Source organism: Cavia porcellus, unplaced genomic scaffold, assembly GCF_034190915.1.
Source record: "Cavia porcellus strain 051 isolate PalLab524CR breed Dunkin Hartley unplaced genomic scaffold, mCavPor4.1 scaffold_20, whole genome shotgun sequence".
Classification (NCBI taxonomy): domain Eukaryota; kingdom Metazoa; phylum Chordata; class Mammalia; order Rodentia; family Caviidae; genus Cavia; species Cavia porcellus.
Genome location: NW_026947503.1, coordinates 67,967,029 through 67,990,447, shown reverse-complemented (window position 1 = coordinate 67,990,447; position 23,419 = coordinate 67,967,029). Strand labels below are relative to the sequence as shown.

The window sequence follows — 23,419 nt, the reverse complement described above, 5'->3', positions numbered from 1 at the left end:
GATTGAGCCCAGGGCCTGTGTGCCAAGTAGTGTCTCCAGCCCTTTAATTATTTTTTGAGATGGGGTGTCACTGAGTCACTGAGTTGCCTTGGCTGGATTCCAGTCTGTGATTCTCCTGCCTCAGCCTCCAGAGAGCTGGCATGACCGGTGTGCCACCACAGCCAGCCAACACAGTGGCTTGTATTTCCGAAAGAGAGAGAGAGAGAGGAGAGAGAGAGGGGAGAGAGAGAGAAAAAGAAAAGCCGTTCTCAACTCACTGCAACCCTTGTTCCAGTCACAGCCATAGTTTCCTGGGGGTTTAGTGAAAATACCAGTTGGAGGCCTCGAACTTGTATCTGCAGATAGAGGGGGAGAAACACCTGTGTGAGTTGCCCTGCTGTGCAGAATGAGGCGAGGAGGGTGAGCGGGCCTCCAGAGCCCATTGTGGCACTTGGTGGCCTCCGGCAGCGTCTGGGGGATGTGCTTGAGACCTGGGGCTGCCCCCCTGCTCACTGCTGGCTCTGCAGCCTTTACCTGGGCTGTGTGTGCACTCACACTCGTGTGTGTGCCCACGCCCCTGTTGAGAGCCACTGGGCAGTGAGGGAGGCGCAGATGCTGGTAGGAGGATGAGTGGGTGAAGACCTGTTACTCAAGGATCTCCAGCCAAGCTGCCAAGCCAGCTCAGATGTCCAGAGAAAAGGGATCCAGGCCCTGAGTGAGCAAGCAGAAGGACAGCTTTGGAGGTGGCTGGAGGGCAGGGACCACGCTGGCAGGGGACTCCTCCACATGGCACCCGAGCCCTGCTGGCCCTGGCCCTCCTTGCCATGTGTCAGCTGTCCAGGGGTACACGGGAACCTCAAGGACTGAGCATTGCCACAGATGTGGTTGTAGCTCTGCCTGGTACTGGGTGCTGAGTGGAGCTTTTCCTCAGACAGGAGAGCGGGGGTGGGGGGTTTGTGTGATGCTGTTCCTGACCAAGGCCGCACTTGTGAGAAGATGAGATTTTGGGGCTGCTTCAGTGTAGGCTAGTGAATAGTTCTGCACCATACAAAATACACGTTGGAGGCCCACACAAGGCCCTGCAGGCTGAAGGAGCCTGCAGTGTGCAATTCATGGTCCTTACCGCTCCGTAGGCTTTTGGGAGGGGTCAGCATGCCACAGAGTTTCCTGTGGAAAGTCAGAAGGTTGGTAGTGTTTGGCCACTGTTTATAGTTCCATGAGTCCCATGTGTGTATTTTTTGTTTTTATTTATTTTAAGTACTGAGTATTGAACTCACGACCTTTCGTTTGCTAGGCAGGTACTTATGCCACTGAGCTATTTCTTGATTAGTTTTTCCTTCTTTACTACTTTTCTTGACTATTTTTATTTTGAGGCAGGATTGCACTACATCATTTAGTTGCTTAGTCTGGGCTAAAACTTGTGCTCTTTCTGCCTCAGTCTCTCAGAGTGCTAGGATTACCACCATGTTGAGCTGAAATGTGCTAGATTCTTTAATGATAGTGGTCCTCAAACTCTGATGTTTTTTAGTTTGTTGATCATTTCATTCTCTGTGTTTTGAAAATTTAGAGGGCTGGGGGTATAGTAAGGCACGTGTTCTGAAGGCCCTGCATTCAACCCCTAGTGTATGTGCATGCAGAATTAATTCTTACTCCTTAGTATAGTAAAAGGTGTTTTTTATGAAGTTAGTTACAGAGTGACCTTTCACAAATGCTCAGAGTAAAGTGCCTGCCACCATTTCTCTGCTTTGTGTGCCGTTTGTCTGTGGTGCTGAGTGGCGTGTCTTTGCCTCTGTGCTGCACTCCCAGGCATCTGTGTGGAAGGGTCTCTGGTCTAACTCAGGGAGGACGAGCTGGCAAGGCAGTGGTGGTGGATTTCAGGGCCATGGTGTGCCTGGAGGCGAGGACCTGGCTGCTGCTGGCCACGGCCATGGAGAGGGCTCCAGCGGGGCCCTGGGCAGTGGGCTCCTCCCCCAACTCATGGGCCTGTGATCTTCCTGTTCCTGCCGCAGGGCTGTGAGCTCGGTGTGTTTTTGAGTTTCATGAAACTGAAGCCGTGCTGGAGTGACTAGGGGAAGATGTGACCCAAATCCACATAGCTTACAAAAAGGGGCCCTGATAAGAGCCTTATCTGCCAGGGCCAGACGGCGCTGTGTCCTGTGACTGGTGTGGGTGACCGGTCACCTGTCCGAAGAGTCACTGCCAACCACGGCATATGGCCTCGGGGAGCAGACCTGCTGGGCTGTGTGGCCACTTGTCACACACACACAGTTACAAGGTGATGAGTTACAGACATGCAGCCCTACAGACTCACATGAGCCCAAGCAGATACCCAAGTGAGTATCTTTGAGGAAATGGGTGACATTTAATGACGTTTGTTTGGTGGGATCATGTAAAAGTTGTGACGAGAAGGACGCATCTGAGAGCCTGATCTTCTGTGCCATGCCCCAGAGCTCCAGAAGTTGTGACTATATTTGGGGGGACTCAGTCAGGGCCCCAGGATGAGCTTTGGTCAGGGTCTGGGCCCATCCCAGGAGGAGGCCGCAGGAATGGTGGGAGGTGCAGTCCTGAGTCCCTGAGGCTGTCACCTGTGCCCTTTGTGTGAGGCAGTCTGCAGGCAGGGTCCACTGGTGCAGAGTGGGGAGGTGAGTTCTGAGTAGGTGGTGGGTGGGTGCCTTCCCCAAGTAAGGTGCTAGATGTCAGAGGCCTTTGGGGCCAAAGTCAATTCCCTTGGGAGTTGCACTGCACAGGTAGAATGTATGTGGCTCCTAGCAAATGTGACTGAAAGCACTGTACACACTGGGTGCTCTGGGTTCCCCTGGACCTTTCTCCTGGTGGAAAGGTTTTTCTTCGCCTCATCCTCCAGCTGTGAGCTTCAGGAGGGTGCATGGTGCAGTATGCTCTCCTGTCCCAGTTCCCCAGCCTGGCCCTAGTCTGCTCTGGGTTCTGCTACTTCCTGTCCCACCTTCCTGAGCAAGGAGAACCAACAGCTGGGTTGGGTTGGCGGCCTGGGCGACTGTCACAGTTCTTTGGCCTTCATGGACTCTTTTCCTTCTGGATTTGAGCCAGTGCTGCAAAAATGAGGTCTTTGCCCTGGGGGTCTCAGGCCAGGGCTTCCCACCAGCATGCAGCACATTTGGGTCCCTATAAACCAAGTATGGATTAACATTAAGTACGGAGCGGTTTCACTGATAATGTAGTTAGACTTTGATAGGCACCATGGCTTAGCTAAGAATGGCAAATAGTTTTAGAAAGACCTAGAGAAGATTGGATGGATGCCTGTTACCCCTTTATTTTCTTTTCTGGCAGTACTAGGGACCAAGCCTAGGGCCTTCACTGAGCTACATCTCACCTCTGTCTGTCTGTCTTGAGACAGGTGTTGCTGCGTTGCTTGGGTTAGGCTCAAGCTCAGGACCTTCTTGCCTCAGCCTCCTAGAGTTTGAGGATGATGAGCCTGCGGCATTGTGCCCAGCTAGCCTTCTGCCTTTTAGAATACATTCTGGTAGGGCTGCTCAGGAGAGCTCTCTTGCTGCTGGCTGTTCCGCTCCGCTGGGATCTTTGTAGAAATCATCAGAGGTCTAAGGAAGTCTCCAGCTGGAGTTGTTCATGGAGCTGCCCAAGAGAGCTGATGAAGCCTGGTGTGGAGGAGCTGTGCTGGACCCTAGGCTGCTGGGAAGGTGGCAGGGGCAGCCAGAGTGGGAGGTGCGGCCCCGAGCCCCCCTGCAGTTTTTGGACAGCCTGGCAACTCCATGACCCCAATTCAGCTGCAGGGCTCCCAGACACTCTAAGGAGTGGGGCTTTGTGTATTGCCGGTCTGGGTGAGGTCCAGCGCCCTGTGTACTGACACCCCTGGGTGTGGAAGATCCCGCACCTCCTAGGAGAGCAGTGCATGGTGTCAGTGGAAAGGGCACCCACACTTGCCAAGTGCCTCCTATCTGCGGGGTTGTCACCTCTGGTGCTCACTATGACCCACCAGAGATGCAGCCCTTACCCCACCTCATGCTCAGGCAGCCACTCAGGACATAGGCCCGCACCCTTCCTGAGTCTGACAGTGCACACACACCAAGGGCCTGTGGGGAGGTGATGGGTCGTGTTCTGTGGCCGCTCTAGGGTCCTGTAGGAGTGTGGGAGCAGGTCTGAGGCTGAGCAGGCCTGTGGTGCTGCCAGACTTGCCCTTTCAGGTCCTTAGCCCCAATGCCCCTGTGCACTGTCCTGCTTCCATTGTCCCTGCCCCGCCTCTTGTGTTGCCACCTTTCTCTTGTGGGGACCCTGGGGTCTGGGGAAGCTAAGGACCCTGGAGCACTCATGGTGACAGCTGCCCCGTCAGCTGCAGGAAAGCATCACTCCCTTCCCCTCCTCAGAGCAATCAGAACCTTCAAAATGAGTTAAGAAGACGCAAAGGTTTGTGCTCATTGCTGTGCCGGGGATTGAACCCAGGCCTTGCGTGTGCTTGCAAGACACAACCACTGAGCTGCACCCTACCCCTTAGTTTTTATTTTGAGGTAGAGTCTTGCTAAATTGCCTAGCTGACCTGGAACTTGCTATCTTGCCTCAGCCTCCTGAGTAGCGTGGGCCTTGATTCTTCAGCGCAGTGAACTGCTCAGTCCTTCTGGGAAACCCTGCCTGGAGCTTCTGGCTGCCTGTGCAAGTCATCTCTTCCTAGTGTGAGCTCTTTGGGGGTTTTTTTGTTTGTTTTTTTTCTGTTTTCTTGAGACAGGTTCTCACTATGAACAGCCAGGTTGAGGTTAGCCATGAATTTCCCTGCCTCAGCCTCCCAAATGCTGGCATTACAGGTATGTGTCACCACACCAGACTTACAGACACTGAGAATTTTGAAATGTTTTGAAAACTTAATGTTTAAATACTATTTCAGGTATTTTGTTTTGCCTGGTTCAGTGTCCTTCTGTGTGGTTGTCGGCAAAGGCTTGAAGGCTCGATGGGGCTTGCATGGTGGTCTCAAAGTTTCTAGGTCCAGGGCTCTGGGCTGGTTCTGTGGAGCAGTGCCAGCCCTGGAGGACATGTCAGAGCTCTTGTGACCCCTTCCCCTGCACTGTTGGAGGCTGGTCACCGCAGTAGCCCTGCCACTCTGTGAGTCACTGCTTGCAGGATGGGTGGGAGGGCAGGATCCTTCGTGTCTGAGCTCTGAGGTCACAGGGTGGGGGTTCCTGGACCCGAGGGCAGTGTAGGGTGGTGTGGGTATAGAATGGCGTGGGCACTCAAGTGCAGTGCTGGTGACGGCTGAGGGCAGTGCCAGATCTGCCAGCTGTGTGTGATTTCTGCAGGGCAGTGTTTCCAGTTTGGTAAGCGTCGCCCTGGAGGACCCTGCTTCACAGGCTGCAGTGGCCCTTCTTCTTTCCTGAGCACCTGAGTAGTTGCCAGTACCAAGAGGCTTCAAGCTGTGCCCTGGCCCCGTCCTTTGCCTGGCTGGCCACGACCGGGGTCCTTCTCTCACAGTGTTGTGGGCTGTTCTGGGCTGGCAGAGCCAGGAAGCAGGCAGCCTTAGAGGCTGGGGAGCCCCAGGGCCATCTGTCCCTGTTCTGAGCTGCTCAGCATAGCACGCTGTGGAGCTCCCCTCACCCCCCTCAGGTCCCCTTCAGGGTCCACTGCCCCAGGTGGCAGGGGGACACCCAGGAGGTGGCCAGGGAGCCTTGTCTTGCCCCACAGAACCTCCGGTTGTATGCTGATTGTCACCTGCCAGGACGTGAGTGTCAGAGCCATCACGTGAGTGTGTGTGCTGTGTCATGTGGGTAATTCATGTCTGCTTGGCACACCCCACTCTAACACCCTTTGCATCACCTGTATTTGCTCACCCTGTATTTGTGGTCACATGGTCGTTACTATTTATTGCCTATGTGACTGTGTGTGTGTGTGAAACAGGACCTCACCATACAGTTCAGGCTAGCCTTGAACTCACCATGGAGCCTAGCCTGGCCTCAAACTCATGGATTACTCCTGCCTCTGCCTCCAAGGTGCTAGGATTTCAGGCATGTCCCACCATGCCCAGTTTATGTGACCTTTTTAATTTTCTATTGTAATCCCAAATATTGAATATTGGTAATCCAAAGATTGTAATCCCTTTTCCAGTGGTCCTCACAATCCAAAAAGTTGTTATTTGTAATCCCATTGAGATATTATTGGAATCTTGGCAAGTTAATTCCAATCTACCACCTCCAGTGCAACCCACAATGAGAGTAAAGACACTAAGACATATTCAAAGTTAAGGGCATCCAAGGGGTCCTAAGCCCCATCCAAGTGAGGATGTGTGGGCAAAGGCCCTGATCCAAGGCCTCTCCCAGAATTTATTATCGTGTGAAGAAGGGAGTGGCTCAAGGATGAGTGCCAGTGATGATGGCAGAATACATGAGTAACCTGAGCTGGCTAGCCAAGTAGGGAGAAAAGCACCTTTGCAAAATGCAGGGTTAACAATGTGCAGAAGGATTAATTTGTATAATTCAATTATGGTGGCAGCTGAGTTGTTTTTGGAGGCTGTTTCTTCCGGTTTCTGATATGTAAACTTTTGTGTCCTGGGGACTCATAACCACTTTACCTGGAGGCTCAGACCAGTTGACATTCCTGGAGCTGACTGTCTCTGCCATCCTGCTGTGCTCATCTTTTAGAGGGAGGAAACAGGAGACTGTCTGATGGCTTTAGAGACTGCATACCAGTACCTCAGCTGGCTTTATTTGCAATGCTTAGAGCTAATTGAAGAGAGGAGGAAATACTGTAGTCAGCTCTGTGCATATCAGTGCAAGGAAATAAGCACTGATATAATCAAAGTCACAGCATTTGTTCTGCATTCTAGGGGAACCACTCACATTGTCTCCCACAATTCTCACCACCCAGGGCTCTCTGTTTTCCGACCTTGGTTTCAGCCAGTGTTGTGTGTAGGGACTGTTCATTAGGTGATGAGAAACTGTGGGTTTCAGTTTTATTTTCTTTCTAAGAAGGGGTGACACACAAGCAGCGTCCCCTGTGCTTGTCTTTGCTGGTGTCGTGCAGACTTTGGGCACTGAAGGAAAAAGCCTGGGCCTGGCATGGTAGCGTGGGCCGCATGGGCAGTGCTGGACTGGGAGCCCCATGTCCTGGAGCCCAATGTAAGGCCTCATCTGTGTTTTCATGGAAGCTACTGCTGAGTAAATGATTCTCCTCTCAGACAGCACCTTCATCTCAGGGTGTTTCAGTCACCACATGGAGAGAAGTAGAGGCCCATGCACTGCTTGGACCTGGTGTTGGGGTGCTCTATGTGCTGCCAGGTGTTGTTCTGTTCCAGCTGTCTGTAGGGAGCCCTTTACTGGGAAAATTACCAAATTACATGGTTTTACGGTGCTGAGCACTTCTGATTGCACTGAAATGATCACTTGCCTTTAAAGTGGAAATTGATTTGGGGCAAAGCCTGAATCTTTAAGGTTTCTTAAGACACATTTAAACTTTTTCTTCTTACTATTTGTTTTTTAAACTAGAGAGACAATACGATGTAATAATGAGAGGGAAAGAAAGTGCTCCAAAGGGAAGAACAACTTAAGATAGATAACCATACTCATTTTTTGTTGGTTCATCAAAGAAAATGATTTGTACTGCCATTGTTTGTCTTTTCATTTTTTATGCTTTGATTTTGTAACTTGAACAACTAAGAAAACGTGTAATATATTAACTAGTAATGACTTCTTACTGTTTTTTTTGAAATTCTGTACCATTTCTACCCTTTTTTCTGTTTTGCTTTTTTAAAAAAAGATATATTTAAACTGCTGTAAGTATTGTGAAGCTGTTTAAAATAGGAAGCAAGACTTAGAAGTGTTTTTCCTTAGATGAATTGGTACGTGCATGTATTAAATCTGTGTATATTTTTATCTTAGCACAGCAAGTTGTGATCTTCTGTGTTCCTCTTCGCTGTTTCCCTCTGGGCTCTAAACGCCACTCCTCTCAGATACGCTGTCCCTTAGGGCTCCCCAGCTTGGCCACAGCAATGCGGAGAGGGAACTGTGAGCCAAAGCGCTGCACGCCTTCAGAAGTAACTTTCTGTGCTTTTCTTACAGGTAAAGTGGGAAGCTCACGATGCTCTGAAGCCGAGGTAAGAGACCGTTCCCTGCCCTCCTGGGCCCCGTCCCTGAGTCCTGGTGTCCTGTGTATGGTGGTGGGGGCCTCAGTCAGGTGTGTCACTGAAATCCTGCACAGCTGGGACCCTTTCTGCCAGCTCCTGTATGGGACTCAGCGGATTAGGACCCAGCGCCCTGAGGGAGGATGAGTTTGAGTCCAGCATTTCATTGTCCTGTCCTGTGCATGCATGCGTCCTGGACACAGTAGAGGGTGGAGGCTGTGGTGGGCAGAAAGCTTGCATGTACAGTAATGAGTACCTTAGTCATTTCAGGAGAACTGCACTTGGAATTCGGCTGTATGGTGGTGGGCACCTCTGGTGTGCGTGAGGTGATGTCCCCTTGGGTTGGTGGCAGAGACCCCGCTCAGTGTAGCCTGAATGAGGCATTTGTGGCTTCACAGTGCAGCTGCAGACTGATGTTGATTTTAGTAAATTTTAATTGTTCTTTAATTGCAACTTTTCTGAGGGATTATACTATATAGAAAGAAAGCAAAAATAACCTATCCTTTGTTGCAATCATTTTGTTGTTTTGTACTTTCTATTCAACTTAGAAAATAGAGATACTTTTTCTCAAGTTAGTTCTAGAAGTAGGAACTTAATACTATTGCTGGGGATTTTGGTGGACTCTTGGGCATGATATGAAGGTGTGGGCTTTAGTTTGAGTGGGAAGATTCACCTTTCATCCTGTGATGTCCAACTGTACAGTTTTCTAGCTGTGCAGTTTTTTTTTTTTAAACTTTTTTGGGGCAGGATCTCACTGTGTATCCCATGGTGGCCTTGAACTCATGCATTCATCTTGCCTCAGCCTCCCTAGTGCTGGGATTATGGTGAGCACTACTGTGTGCCTTTTACTTTCCCGACTTTCGCCAGCTTCGTGCCTGAGCACCCAGCCAGTAGTATCCTCACTGATGCAACGATGTGGGCTGCCAGGAGAACTGGAATCTAACTAAGCAGAACCCTAGAAGAAGGAAAATCACAAGAAAACAAAGTTCAATCTTACAGTTGCTTTAAAAGATGAATTCAGGTTGGGCATGATGGCATACATCTGTAATCTCAGTGCTCAGGAGGCTAAGACAGGAGAAGCACCCTGAGTTTGAGGTAAGCCTGGGCTATACATAAACGAGTTCAAAGCCAGCTTGCACTACATAGTGAGACCCTATCTTAAAAAAATTGGATTCTGGACTGGTTTATACTTGTAACTCTGGGAGACTGAGGCAGAAAGATCATAAGTTCAAGCTTAGCCAGTGTAACAGCAATTTAAGGAGACCCAGTCTTGAAATAAAATTAAAATTTAAAAAAGGTTCAGGTGTGGATACTACTGGCTGAGGTAGCAGTTAACCTCTGCAGAGGAGGCTGTGGTCCTGGTGGTTGCTTATCTAGAGCGCCTGCGTTTTTAAAGAAAGTGAGACTGCATGTTCCGATGTCTGGTGAGAGGGAAGGGTGCTACTGGGCTGCACTGTTTCCTAGGTGCCTCTTGACTCTGCTGGCACCTGTGGGGCTGGGCAACCCTCAGGCTGCCCGCTCCCATGGACACAATGCAGTTCTTCATGTTGTTGCTTAGGTCACATGCTATAGATTCACCAGTAGGTGTCCTGGAGTTCCCGCTCTGACATCTCACCCCATTCCTGTTGGTGCCACAGCCATGTCAGTGGCCTGCAGTGGGTGTGTGGTCCTTGAGAAGGTGGAGAGGTAAAGGGCCCGAGGCCAGGGCCCAGAACCTTTGGCAGAGGCCAGGGAGACGGGCTTCTGGGTCCTCATAGGGACAGTGGGGCTCTGCAGCCTAGGCATCTGCACAGTGCTGGGATTCACAGAGTGCCCCTCAGAGCAGTGAAACAGCCACGTGTGCTGTAGTCCTGCAGATGTCTTCACCAGCTCTTGGGTTCAGGCCCAGATAGCGGACTGAACCTGCTGGACGGGTGCAGACAGCCATGAACCCCGGCCCCACTGGCTGGGTCCATGCAGGGCCTGTGACTTGGGAATTGCTCCTGGGAAGTCAGACCTGGAATCAGTCTACACTGGGAATCGTTTCCCAGAGACCTTGGGAATGAGCCAGGAAAAGCATTAGAGTATGGATCTTGGGTTTATGGTTACCAAGTTTTTGACCCATGACCTGCTCAAACATGTATTGGGTTTGCTGAGTGCATCACTGCTGGCATCGTCCATGGGGTGACCTGCTTCAATGCAGTCAGCAGTGGGAGGCCCATGTTGTCTCCAGCTGGATCTGTTTCTCACTAGCTCCCTCGGCTCACGTGAGAGTGTGCTGCCCCTCTTCTTGTAGACCCTGAACAAAGCTGTACGAGGGTCTGCCTGAGGCCTGTGGTCTTGTTTGGGAAATGCCTGCCTGGGCACAGTTTGAGCTACATGACCCGGGCTGTTCATATCTGTGGAAATGGCAGATAGTGCCAAATGAATTAGCCCAGGAAGACTTACAGAAACAGGAGTGTTGTGGTCTGATCTGCTCTCAGCAGAGGCTTTGGTCTTGAGCTTTCGGAGTTTATGAACAGCGTCTGGGTAAAGTGTGTGTTATCTGGAAAGGTTAAGAGAATGGGCTCTGCTCGCTGCAGGCAGACAGGTGGCCCAGTCTCTCACTTGCAGGTACAAGAAGGAAAGTCCTGTCCGCATGCTCATCTTCTTAATTAATGATGCCAGAAGGGCCCAGTTCCTGTCCACGCATCCCTCTCCTTGGGTTGAAGACTCCAGATGGGTCACTTCTATAGTGTTCAATTGATGTATATGATCTGAAAATTGTTTTTGAGTGTTCTCAGGGAAAATTGTGTGTGGTGAGTTGCTACTTCTGGGTGTCATTTTTTTAAAAAAAATTTTTTTAAAGACCGGATCCACTCTTGTCTGGACCATCTTGAACTTACAGTCCTCCCACCCACCTCCTATATAGCTGGGATACAGATGTGCCCGCTACACCAGACTTGAGTGTCAGTTTTAAGTGAGCTTGGCAGAGGATGAGTGCTAAGTGAGTGTCTTCATTTAGGGTTGACACACTGTAGATGTGACCTGGGCATGATGCAAGTTCCCTCTGGTTTATCCTCTCCTCACCAGGGAGCGCTTGTTGCTGAAGGGCCTTCCTGACACCCTAGCCCTAGGTGACGTCTGAGTAGGGACAGGATATGACGATAGGATACAGAGATTATACCATGGCATTTCTTTGCATGGTTTTTACTGTCCTGAAAGGGAAATGATAACTGAGTTTAGCAAAGGGTCTCAGCACCAGAAGCATTCATCTGTGAGTAACGATGTATAGCCCTCTAGGTAGTGCAGACCTCTGGTGCGCAGATGATAAAACAGAATATCATCTTTTTTTTTTTTTTTTTTTTTTTTTTTTTGTCTTTTTCATTTTTACCGGTACCAGGGATCGAACTCACGACTGCCTGCTTACAAGGCAGGTGCTTATGTCACTGAGCTAAATCCCCAGCCCCCAGAATATCATCTTAACTGTGTTCTGCCCAACGCATGGCGATCCCTGGGTCCCAGCCCTTGGGAGGCAGAGGCAGGAAGGTTGTGGGTCTGGCACCAGCCTGAGCTGCTTAGAAAATCCAAGGTTTACCAGGACTATACAAGAACAGCAGCAAAATAAACAAACAAAAAAAACCCTCCAAATTTAATCATTTCCCTTGTTGGGACCATAGCACTCTGTCCTGGTGAAGACTTGTCTGTTTTCATAATGTGAAACATTGGGGTTCGACAGCACACAGCACACTGCTGCAGGGTCTGTGCGGGAAGAGCATAGAAGATGATGTGTATTTATGGCAAAGCTGAAATGTCACAGCATGGTAGGAGAGAGGGGTGCACACCCCTCTAGTCCCAGCCCCTGCTGTGGTGGCTGTGTGAAGTATTCTAGAGCCTTGTCCAGGTGTGCATGCAGGCAGGTGCACACACATGCACACACAGTGTGACATGGCAAGCCCAGCTTGTGCTGGGAACTCACCTGGGGACATATGTTTGCCATGGAAGACAGACTTGGCCTAATGACATGGCTGGCAGAGAGGAGGAGGTGGGACTCCCCAAGGAAAGACGGTGCTGACATCCCAGGATGCCCAGCTGTGGGGAGAGGGTAGTTGGGGACTGGGGAACCAGGTCTTGGGACATGCATGTCTTCAGGGAGCAGCAGCATTTCCCCCGGGGGTCCGCCTCCATTGTGGTGTGTGTGTGTGTGTGTGTGTATGTGCACATGTACATGTGTGTGCATGCGTGGGCATATGTGTGCTCCATGTAGGGCCAGCGACTGGTCGTGTTTCCTGTGTGTATTTGGTTAGTAGCTGGCACCACATGGTGCAGCCATGCATGTGGGTCTGGGAGAAACTGCAGCTCCTAGGGCCCTGGGAGTACAGCCCCAGCTGAGGCCACTCAGGGTCCCTGGGTGTCCCCTTGGTGGCATCTCACACATGGACAGGAGAAAGGATAGGAGGACCTGGAGGTGATTGGGATCACATGGCCCACAGAAGGTGGTGGAGAGGGGATGTCTGTTCTGGTCCCGCAGTGTCTTTAGCCAGGTGTGTGAGGGACAGGGCTGCATTGATGCAGGTGATGCCAAGGATCTGTGGTCATGTGTCTACGAGCTTAGATGAGCCCAAGGCACAGTTGGCCCATATGACTGGCACAGCAGTGGCATGGGGCAGTGAGGGTGGCTCTGACGCATGCAGGGACAGGGACAGGTGGTTGTGTGTGGCCCTGGTGCCAAACCCACTTGAGAAGGTGAGTGGGAGCAGGACAGGGCTCCCCCTTTCCTGATGTCTGGGACTGAGCCTGAAGCGGGAGGGCCTAGGAATCAGTGGTTCCTCTGTGCCACTGAGAGGGCTGGGGAGGCAAGTTCCTGTGAAGCTTAGGGACACTCAGGCAGGAAGTGCAGTTGGTGCACCCTGCTTGTCGTGATCACCCTGGGCACTCATTTGCCTGCTTTGGGCAGTGTCCGCTGGCATGGCCACTTTGTCACAGTGTGCTGCTGGCCACTACCACTGCAGGGTCTGGGCTGGGGAGAGTTCCTGTCGGATGTTAGAGGGAGTGGGCCAGGAGGGCACTGGAGTGGGCCCGAGAGGATAGAGGGACCCTGGGTGGGGGTGGGTGGCAGGCTAGGGCTGCTGGGTGGACATGAGATGAGCAGGTGGGAGGCCCGGTGGGGTGTGGGCTTGTGCAGCTGTGTGTTAAGATCACGAGGATCAGAGGATGAACTCATTGAGATAGGAGTGGGGCCAGGCCATGAGTGGGGCCAGGGCCAGGGGTGTCACCCTCTGGGAGTTGGGGCCAAGCCCCTGGGGAGCTGGACTTGCTCAGGTTGAGCGAAGGTAAGTGGGGCTTTTGGGGCTGTGAGGGAGATGGGAGGGCAGCGGGCCAGGCTTCTGTGCTGATCTGTGCCCAGGGAAGGGCCTTGGGTGGAGAGGGCTGGTCCCAGTGCCCTGTGGTGACTTGGGGATGGCTGGGGTGCTAAGGTACAGGGGGCTGCCTTGGATACCACTGGTGGGTGTTCCCAGAGGTGGATCCCAGGTCACCAGAAAAGGACAGGCCTCCCTCCTCTGCCAGCACATGGCTGTTTTAGGGGTAGAGGTGCTGAGTCAGCCCTTTTTGCCAGGGCAACGGGAGGAAGTGACCAGAAGTGCAGCTAGACAAGCAGGCCTGGGCGCCTGAGCTCCCCACAGCCCTCTCTCAGGAGAGTTCTGTGTGCCAGAAGGTTGGCTGTAGCTGCCCAGCCCCTGGCATACTGAGAGCCATGCTCGGCTCTGACAGCTCTGCCCTACTTAGAGGTGGGCAGGCTGGAACACTGACCCCACCTGAGTTTTGGGTATTTACCCCTCATGACCAGGCTGCACTGCAGAGATTCCTGCCTGCTCCAGGGCTGTTGTCAGGATAACAGATTAGGCAGAACCGTTCTGGCAGAACCCTTTTTCCTCATTGTTGTCATTGTGTTAAATTAAAATTTTGTTAGGAAGGAATTCCCATACCAAAGGGTATTCTGTACTACGAAAGGAACTCACCTACCACAGGGTATCCTCTACTACAAAAGGAACTCACCTACCAAAGGGTACCCCTGCTATGAAAGGAACTCATCTTACCAAAGTGTACGTCTATTATGAAAGGAACCATCTTACCAAAGGGTTCCCCTACTACGAAAGGAACTCACCTATTATTATTATTATTATTATTATTATTATTATTACTATTATTATTATTATTATTTTGAAGGTAGTAAAATACAACAGAACAAAGCCAATTGAGACAATGCAGTAAAATTGGTACAGAACTTCACAGCAGGATACCAGGGTAACAGTAATAGGTATCACAGTATATCTCGTTACCTTCACAATAGTTGTCCTTTCAATCAGATATGGCAAAATCAAACCGAATATAGAACATTATAGAACTTATCAAAACAGAATATTGAATAGAGAAATACAACTAATCAGGACAAAGCAGAACAGTGATAACAATATTTGCCTTTAAAGAGATGGTAGAAGGAAGTCTTCCATGTTTGATATATTGCTTATGGTCAACCTCCCAAGAGATGCTCAGACTTCTGGCTCCCATTTGCTAATGGGGTAGGGTGATGGGATGTTTGATTCTCAGCCCAAGTGCCCATAGGCTCATGGCTGCTTACCAGGGAGGCGAGCAGGTTGCTTTGTTTCCCAGCTCACTAAGTTCCAACATGGCATGGAAGACGCTGGCTCGAAAGGAACTCATTTTACTGAAGGGTACCCCTGCTGTGAAAGAACGCTACCTACCAAAGAGTACCCTCTACTGTGAAAGGAACTCATCTTACCAAAGGGTACCCCTCTGAGAAAGAAAGCCACCCACCAAGGGCATCCCCTACTACACAAAGGCCAGTGCAGTGATCTCAGTTGACTTTTTGGCCTGCAGTTAGGAAATACACATCACTTGAATGTGGTATAATCTAGTAATTTTGCTTCTGGAATTTCTCTTCCAAGGAAAATAACAATGAATATGTGCAAAACATTAGCAAGATGGTTTTCGTTTTTAGTGCTGTTGGTAAGAAAACCATTCTGCAGTGTAGCAGGGAAGGGTCCATGGGAGGGCGGGGAGGCAGGAACCCACCCAACTCCCTGAAGTCCCAAGAACTTCAGTTTCGTTTTTACATGAAGTTGAGTGCTTTGTGGGTTCTTGTAATCCACAAACGAGCCCCCAAACTCAAGTTCAAAAAAATGGGGCAAAAACATATTTTAAAAAGCAGCGCTGATTTATTTTATCCTGGGCCCAGCGACACAGTGCAGTTGGAGTTTGTAAAAGCTGTGTGTCTCCCTCAAAGCTTGCAGCCTTTATGTACATATCACAGTTTACAAAGTAAGAGGTTATGGGCATGAATCAGGCAATCTGCTAAGGAAATATTTTCCTTAGCGGAGGACAGAGTAGTCTAGCAGTAATTAACAATCCTTTGTTAGCTTATTTTAGCACAACATCTGTTATTTGTAGGGTGCAACAATAGTTAACATATCAATTAGGTTAGATTTTTAGGGATTTACAATTCTTTATAGAGGGGAGCATTGATTAACATATCAATTGGGTCACCTAGAGAAAAAAAATGCATACAGAACAGTGTGGCAGCCTTACAGGTACTTTGGTCATTTAAACATAATGAAGCTCTTTGCTAGTGTACAGCAGGGTCACGGTGATTGTCAGCTGGGAGAGGAAATCCCCCTGGCTCTGAGAGGCAGGAAACTCTGAAGACCCCACACTGGGTGGAGGGGAGGTCAGTTTGAGCCTTTGGCCAGGCTGAGCCATTCGTCCAGAAGCTGGTGCATGAGTGAGGGCCCTTGATGGGCACAAGTCTAGTGCTTTGTGCCCAGGACTGTGGCTGGGAGGAGCCAGAGCCAGAGCTGAGGAGCTCTGCAGTGCAGCCACCAGCGGTCCTCCCAGACATCTGGGTATTTTCCAAAATTTGTTGACCTTGAGCTAAGCAAGAAACTGGTTTCAGGTCCTCACGAAATTAACTTTTCTTCTATTGTGCAACGGGAGTGGGAGTAAGTTATCTTTTTAATTATGTGTATGGTACTAATGAAAGGGAACATTAGCATTGTTAATTATGAAAGTCAGGTGATTAAAGGGAGAAAACAGCTCCCTGGTTTCAGGAGGTGAGCAGTCCTGGAGCCAGGCTTAGCAGAAGGTGCCCAAGATAGCTGATCCGGGAGAGGTGGAACCCCCCCTCTGCCTCCCCTTCCCGCCCCCCATCCCACTCCACTTCCCCTCTCCACTTCCCCTCTCCTTCCCTTTCCCCCACTTCCTCTTCCCTTCTGCTCTTCCTCTCCCCACTTCTCTCCTCCTCCTCCTGGCCCTCCCCTCTCTTTTCCTTCATCTCCTCCTGCCCTCCTCTTTTCTCCTCCCTCTTTGTCTCTTTCTTCTTCCTGGCCTTTTTTTTTTCCTTTCTGCTTTGTACTTCACTCTGCCCTAGGCATTTCGGGTATGCCCTGAGCAAAACTGACCTGTTTGCAGAGTTTACACCTGCTCTTTTAGCAGCACACAAACCAATGCCTGTGAAGTAGGGTGCTGAGCCAGGTACCTGGGTGAAGTGGTGTGGCAGGGGCGGAGCATCACCGCACTGGAAGCTGGGAGAAGAGAGGCTGCAAGTCCACTGGGCTCTCAATTCAGGATTTTAGAAGGACAGAAGGGCAAGCAGGAGCTGTGGCCCCCAGGGTGTCATCTGAGGGTGATTGTGGCCCCTCCTGAGTCGTTGCTGTTTATCCTCTGCTCCAGGCTGTTCCCTCTCAGCTCAGAGCTCGCCTCTGGATATTTTTTTCTTTAAAGCCCTTCCTTAGACTGAGGTGTATTTAATTGTTGATGGTGGCTGGAAGGCTGAACCCAGGCTCTCAAGCACTGGGGGCAAACTCAGGAACTGTGTGACCAGCGCTGGTGGAGCCAATGGCATGGAGCCAGTGGGATGGGAAGTCAGGGGTGAGTGTTCTGTGGCCCTTGTGCACGCCTGGGGAAGAAGAGGAGATATAGAGCGTCAGCCATAGGCATTGCGTCTGTGCTTAGAAAGACTTAAAACTTACAGTCTAGTCTCAGGAAGATCCAGAGGCATCCCCAGAACACATGGCACCATTGCACTGGTCATTGGTCTGGCTGGTGAGATCTTGTCTTTCTCAGCAGCCAAAGTCTGCTGAGGACCATCGGGTGAATGTGGGCAGGGCCTGTGCGATTGGCACCCTGCCTCGTGTCCTCTGGTCACTAAAATGTGACCTGAGTCTCCTGTCCCTCAGAGAGCCCAGGTGCAAGGAAAAGGAGCAGAGCTTGGATGGTCTTAGGGGTCACTACTTCCCACCTGACTCAGAATGAACGTTAGCTCAGACACCTGATAATCATTAGGTGATTCTAGTTTAGCTTGAAAATGATCACATTTCAGATGAGTGAGAGGCAGATGTCAGGATACAGCTGTGACTTGCAGGTCGCAGGTCGGATACAGAGATTGTTTACCTTGAGCCCATGACTCAGCTGCTGTGCATGTGGGAATCCCAGGCAGGTGGTGCCCGGCTGCCGCCTCTGTGCCCAGCCTGGCTGCCCCAGCTGTCCAGCCCGGTGCCGGCATGGGTGAGCGGGGCACCATCTGGGCAGGGGTGCGGCTGTTGTGCTGCACCCCTACAGCTGTGCAGCTCCTTGTACCGGAAGTGCAGCAGAGAAGCAGGACAGCTGTGCAGCATGGCGGCTCCATGCCAGTGGAAGCGCGTCTGCTTTACTGTTTCATGGCGCTGGGGCTCGAGCCCAGGGCCTTCACACTGAGCGACATGTCCAACCCTTTTTAGTTTTTGAGACAGGGTCTCCCAAAGTCCCTAAGTGCCTAGGCTGGGCTTGAGCTTGTGATCCTCTTGCCTCAGCCTCCTAGAGTGCTGGGGTACAGGCTTGTCCCACCACACTCCGTGCTTTTTGAAAGGAAGGGAAAGCTTGGGTGAAGGTGTCAAAGGTCCAGGATGTCCAAGGTCCAGGACATCCAGGGTCCAGGCCCGGCCTTTGGCTGCGAAGCTCTGTACCCGCGTGCGTGTGTGTGTGTGTGTGTGTGTGTGTGAGAGAGAGAGAGAGAGAGAGAGAGAGAGAAGTAGAAGGAGGAAGAGGAGGAGAGAGGAGAGAGAAAGAACACGCCTGTGGAGGAAGGGGGTGGTGCTGAGAGCTGGGTGGGGCCCAGGCTGTGGTCTTGCTCTGTCAAGGTGGAGCAGGGTCCCTACAGTGCATAGAATTGTAGATGAGCTCCCTCCTGCAGTGACTCAGTGACCCGAATTGCAGAGATTTATGGGGGCTCTGCTGTCAGCATGGTTCTTCTCCCTCTGTTAACTTTTTGGATAGAATGTATTTTTCCTGATTTAAATACTTAGTGACCTCGTATAAATATGAGTATTCCTGTTGTATTTAAAAGAAAAACAGAGCTGGGTATGACTGCTTACACCTGTGTAAGCCCAGCACCTGGCGAGACTGAGGCAGGAAGATCACAAGTGTGAGCCCAGCCTGGGCAAGTTAGTGAGATTTTTGTCCCCAAATAAAGAATGGAAAAGGGCTGTGGATATAGCGCAGTGATGGGAGGGGGGTGGTGGGGGTGGTGGGGGTGGTGGTGCCTGGGTTTGACCCCAGTGCAGTGCGTATGTGCTCACACCCATGCTTCACCCATGGTGAAGGATGTGGTGCTTCAGTGCCTGAGACTGAAGAGGACAGAAGGCCACCCTGAAAGCAGGTGTTGGGGGGAGTAAGGCGTGGTCGGCCTGGCTCCTCCCTTGGGCCCTGTCCCTCCCTTTGCCCTGGTGGAGGGTGCAGCGGCCTCCTCTCCTTGGCTCCCTGAACACTGTGGGGGTGGCGGGCAGCGGGGGCGGAGCAGCAGTGTCCCTGGCTGCCTCTGCGCCCCCACAATGGGCCCCTTGTGCGCTGTGGCGCGGCCTCAATGCTTCATTGTGGCCTTGCTGGAGTCCTTGCCAAGGTGTCGCCAGCCCCCAGCCAGCCACAAGGTAGACAGGTCATGGCAAGGCCGGTGAGGACACAAAGGGTGCAGGGCTGACACTGAGGTCAGGGATGGGGTGCCAGGGTCCCCTGTGGAGCTGGGGAGTGCAGTGTGTACCATCCCTGGGGACCTCCTGAAGCGCTTCGTGAAGCGGCACTTTTGTCCTCTCCCCGAGAGGAGGACAAGAACAAGCTGCTGGCAAGGTATCCTGTTTCAACTCCTGTGGTGACCAGAGAGGCCCAAGGGGGGTGGCTATCCAGCTCACACCTCTGGGTGGCCAGTGATGTGGGGTGTGGTTTTCGAGATGGCTCCTGGCCCGAGGGAGGGTGGTCATGTGTGGCATGTGCACACTGACTTCCCGGACAAGGGGCAGGGCAGCACTGAGGCCCATGCCACTCTGGCAGCTGTCAGGGCTTCAGGGCTGCCTCCTCGCAGACACGAGTGACGGGAATTGTCTCAGGTGTCAGCATCCTGGCATGGGACCTCGCTTCTCCACGCATGGTACAGAGCAGGGGTAGATGCTTAGGAAGGACTCATTTCAGTGAGCACTTCCCACGTGGTCAAGTGTTGTGCACTTTTTTCCTATTTAATCGTGTTTGCAGTACAGGATGAGTACGCTCCCCGTGGGGAGTTGGCGCAGGGATGCAGCAGCTTTGTGACCCTGCAGCACTCTGCTGTGTGGACAGGTATAACTCATTTACCCAGGTGTCTGCAGCTCCCCGTGAGGCTATTTACTTCTGTGCACCTTGTTGGCTCCCTCCCTTCCCCTCCAGTCCTTTACCTGGTGCTACAGGCTGAGCATCCCTGATCCAAGAATCTGATAGCTATGGAGCTTTGAAATTCAGCACTGCTCCAATTCAGACTTCCATATTAGGGATGCTGAAGCAGGAAGGTCCCAGGTGCTCACCTGAGGACTGTTGGACTCAGAGACATCCCCTACAGTTGGGAAGCCCCATGTTCGTTTTTCTCCCAGACACAGCAGGCCGGTTCTGTCACTCTGCCCACGTGCTAGCCCCGGCCTCTTGCCCAGCTGACATGCACTTGCTGCTGGGGTTCAGACAGAGACTCCTGCTCTGAGCACCTCTGCAAGTGGGCTCCGGCACCTCTACCGTGTGCCCAGGCAGCACTGTGCCCCACAGGAAGTACACTATCAGTTCCCGTCCAGCTGAGCACTGGGCCTTGGAGTGTGGCCTGGAGTTCCCACTTGTTGGACAAGCTCTGCCCCAAGCTGCACCCCGAATGCTGTGTGTTTGTGAGTGGACAAATATATGCACATAGTGCTCTGCCTTCTCTGAGGTATCACTGAGCAGTGAACTCTAAAAAATCTAAAAGTTTTTATGAGATAAGTATAAGAACAATTTTTATAAGGTGATTTATATGTTAAATATGTTTTCAAAACTATTTTATATTGGCAAGCTTTAGTTTGTAGTAAGTTTGTCTTGCATTACCAAATAAACTGACATGGTATTTCAATTCCTTAATGCTTTAATCTTTTTTTTTTTTTATCGGTACCAGGGATCGAACTCACAACTTATGCCGCTGAGCTAAATCCCTAGCCCCAATGCTTTAATCTTTATTGAACATTGGTAAATCTCATTCATTGTAGTCTTAAATTTTTAAACAGAATTTGCTTTTTTATATTTTTGATTTTATTTTATGCCTGTCTTATCTAATCAATAAGCATTAATTCTGCTGATTTTTTAAAACTGTGCTCTGAATCGACCCGAAACCATAGCATGTTTTGTGTATGCTCATGGCAGCTGAGCTCTGGACTGGTCCAAGAAGTTTGCAGCAGAGCTGTGGGCAGGCTGGAGTGGGGCCAGCCTGGGAAGATGAGGCCAGGCCACGGCTCCTCCCCAAGAGGCCTTCTGCCACCAGGCACTCGGAAACTATGCTTTGGATTTGGCATTTTGACCTCTTCCTGGGCCAACCCCTTTAGTGTGCTGGTTCCTGAGATGCAGTGTCTCCCTGCAGATCATGAGGGGAGTTGTGGACCCCAGCAGTGTGAGTGGTGGAGCTGGGGTGATGGGCTAAGTCAAGGTGTGTCTGTGTGGTTACTAAGTGACAACTGACCTCTTTTTCCCTGGATGTGGACATGACACTCAGCGGGGTCGGGTACCGCAGCCTCGGAGATGCTGGCCTCTCCCTCAGTCACAGTTGTCGCCATGTGTGGGGACTGTACATAGGAAGTGGGTGCTTAGACCAGGCCGGGAGCCACCACCATGCAGGAGAAGGAGCCGGAGCCAGGAGTGAGCCAGCTGTGTGGGGCTGCCAACTGCCTCACCTGTGCAGGGAGGGCCTCGGCCATCCTTTTCCTGTAAGACAGACTGGTGGAGTAGATGGTCTACAAACTCAGTTGTGGGAGTCATTTTTTCTGGTTCTTCTGGTGCTCATAGAAAGAGAACCTTATTTTTAAAGATATGGAATTGTGCTGATGAGCTTTGTCCAGCACGTGATGATTCCACCCTGATTTCTCATGGCATTTGTCTCGTATGCTTACACATGTGCAGAGCCCCTCCACAGTGTCTTTAGCCCAGGGCATCCAGCCACTGACCCTGCTTCTTATCAGAGAGAAGACAGACATTCCTGGTGAATTCCCTCCAACCCCCAGCTGAAATGGGGTGCCGACCTCGTCCAGCCTCACAGTGCTGAGTCTTCGTGAGAATGCACAGCTCAGTGATGCAGCCTGCACTTCTGCCCTGACACTGGAGCCCCAGTCACTGGCCTTGTTAGGGCAGCGTGGAACCCTGATGTCCCCTGCCCATCTTGTCCATGTTTTCTGTGCCTGGTGAGGACAGAGTCCTTAGAATCTGTTAGCAGATATTTGCAGCCTTTTTGTTGAAGTGTGTGTAGGATCAGAATACACAGTGAATATTTACATTTTAAAAATTATTAAAGTAAAAGACATTGCCATGAAACCTTGTGAAAATACTCCCATACACCTCCCACTGTGAACACACTGATTCTGTTTTCTTGCCACTTTCCAAAGCAGTTCTGGAGTCTTCTTTCATGAGTGTCTTTATGGGGGTGATCAGACATACAGTGATTGGTGCTGCCAAGTGCCACCCAGTGGAAAGACAGCTCCTAAAAACATAACGCTGCGTCCTTGTCCACCTTTTTCTCCAGAGGCACCAATGACTTCCGGCTCCCTCAGTCACTGTTTGTCCCAGGCTCTGGGAGGCAGCAGATAATGTCAGCCTCAGGTGCCTCTTTTGCTGTGAAAGGACGAGGACTGAGTGGCCTTGTGTCACTGTGGATGCAAGCTAGAGTGTTAGGGTCCTCTCCTCTGGGGACCCTGTGCCAGCATTGCCCTGGCATGGTTGTCCGGCCCTGGGTTTGGGTTGGTCTGTTGTGACCTGCTGTTGGAAGGTCTCATACCTTTGTGGGGATATTAGTTTTTCATCTGCAAAATGCAAGGGGAGGCCTTGGAGCACCTTGCCCGTAGTCAGGAGTAGGGTGAGCCATAACTCTTACACTCAGAAGTGTGGCTGAAGAGGCAAGACCGAATCCTGGCAGTGCTGAGAACCTGGAGTCAGAGACTGAATCTTCATAGGCAGAGCCTCTATCCCTGCAGTGCAGTGTGCTTGGTGTGCTGAGCTGCACGTGGCAGGCCATGGGGGCTGCTGGGTTAGGTGACACTGTGTGCAGCGAAGGTGGCTCGTGGTGACCTCTGACCCCACCTCCCAGCAGTAACAGGAGCTGAGATGGCTCAGCCTGTCCTTTCCAACTCTTCACAGGCTGGGCTTTTTGCTTGCCTGTTTCTCAGCTCTGCATGGAAGCTTTCTTCAGAACCGACGAGCTCACGATGGTGTTTCACCTGAAAGCACAGGGTGGAGGGCAGTACATCAGGCATCCGTGCCCTTTGTCCTGCCACTGTCTGTGTATGAAGGTCACAGAGGGTGTGTGCCTATTCCCGGGGTGCCTCTGAGGGCAGGCTGCCAGCACCTCCTCCCTTGGCACCTGACTGTGTGGTCCAGGTCGTGTGACCCAAGGTCAGTGTGTCCCCGCCTCCCCTGGGTGTGAGTGGGACACACAGCTGGTTGGGTCCAGAGCTGCAGGCAGCCCTGGGCATAGTCACTGGTGCTGCTGCTCACGAATCCCTGATTACCCTGCTTGGCCGTAGTCCAAGGGTGTCTACAGCATGGTGGCTGTGCTCAGACCCCATCCCCGGCTGATGCCCTGCCATGAGAGCACAGTGGGCATGGGACCGTGTGTGCAGATGTGGGAGTGCAGCCCGGGAAAATCTCACTTGAGCTGTGTTTTTCCCTTGCTCTTCATACACGCACACACACGTGTGTGCAGTCACTCACCTCTCTGAACAGTGGGGCACGTGAATGGCTGGGACGGCCTGGCCTGACCACATTCCGTCCTGCGGAAGGACAGCTATGCCTAGAGGCCTGATTGTCACTAGAGGAAAA

At 51.5% G+C, this 23,419-nt stretch overlaps 1 protein-coding gene across 7 annotated transcripts in view; it reads left to right on the top strand.

Moving 5' to 3' along the window:
- Spire1 (spire type actin nucleation factor 1) overlaps positions 1–23,419 on the top strand; it is a 92,349-nt gene that overhangs the window by 9,754 nt on the left and 59,176 nt on the right. For all 7 annotated transcript variants that reach the window (XM_063232006.1, XM_063232005.1, XM_013146665.3 and 4 more), the window contains exon 2: positions 8,010–8,044. In XM_063232006.1, coding sequence (XP_063088076.1) covers positions 8,010–8,044 — 35 coding nt within the window. The remainder of the gene's footprint in view (positions 1–8,009; positions 8,045–23,419) is intronic.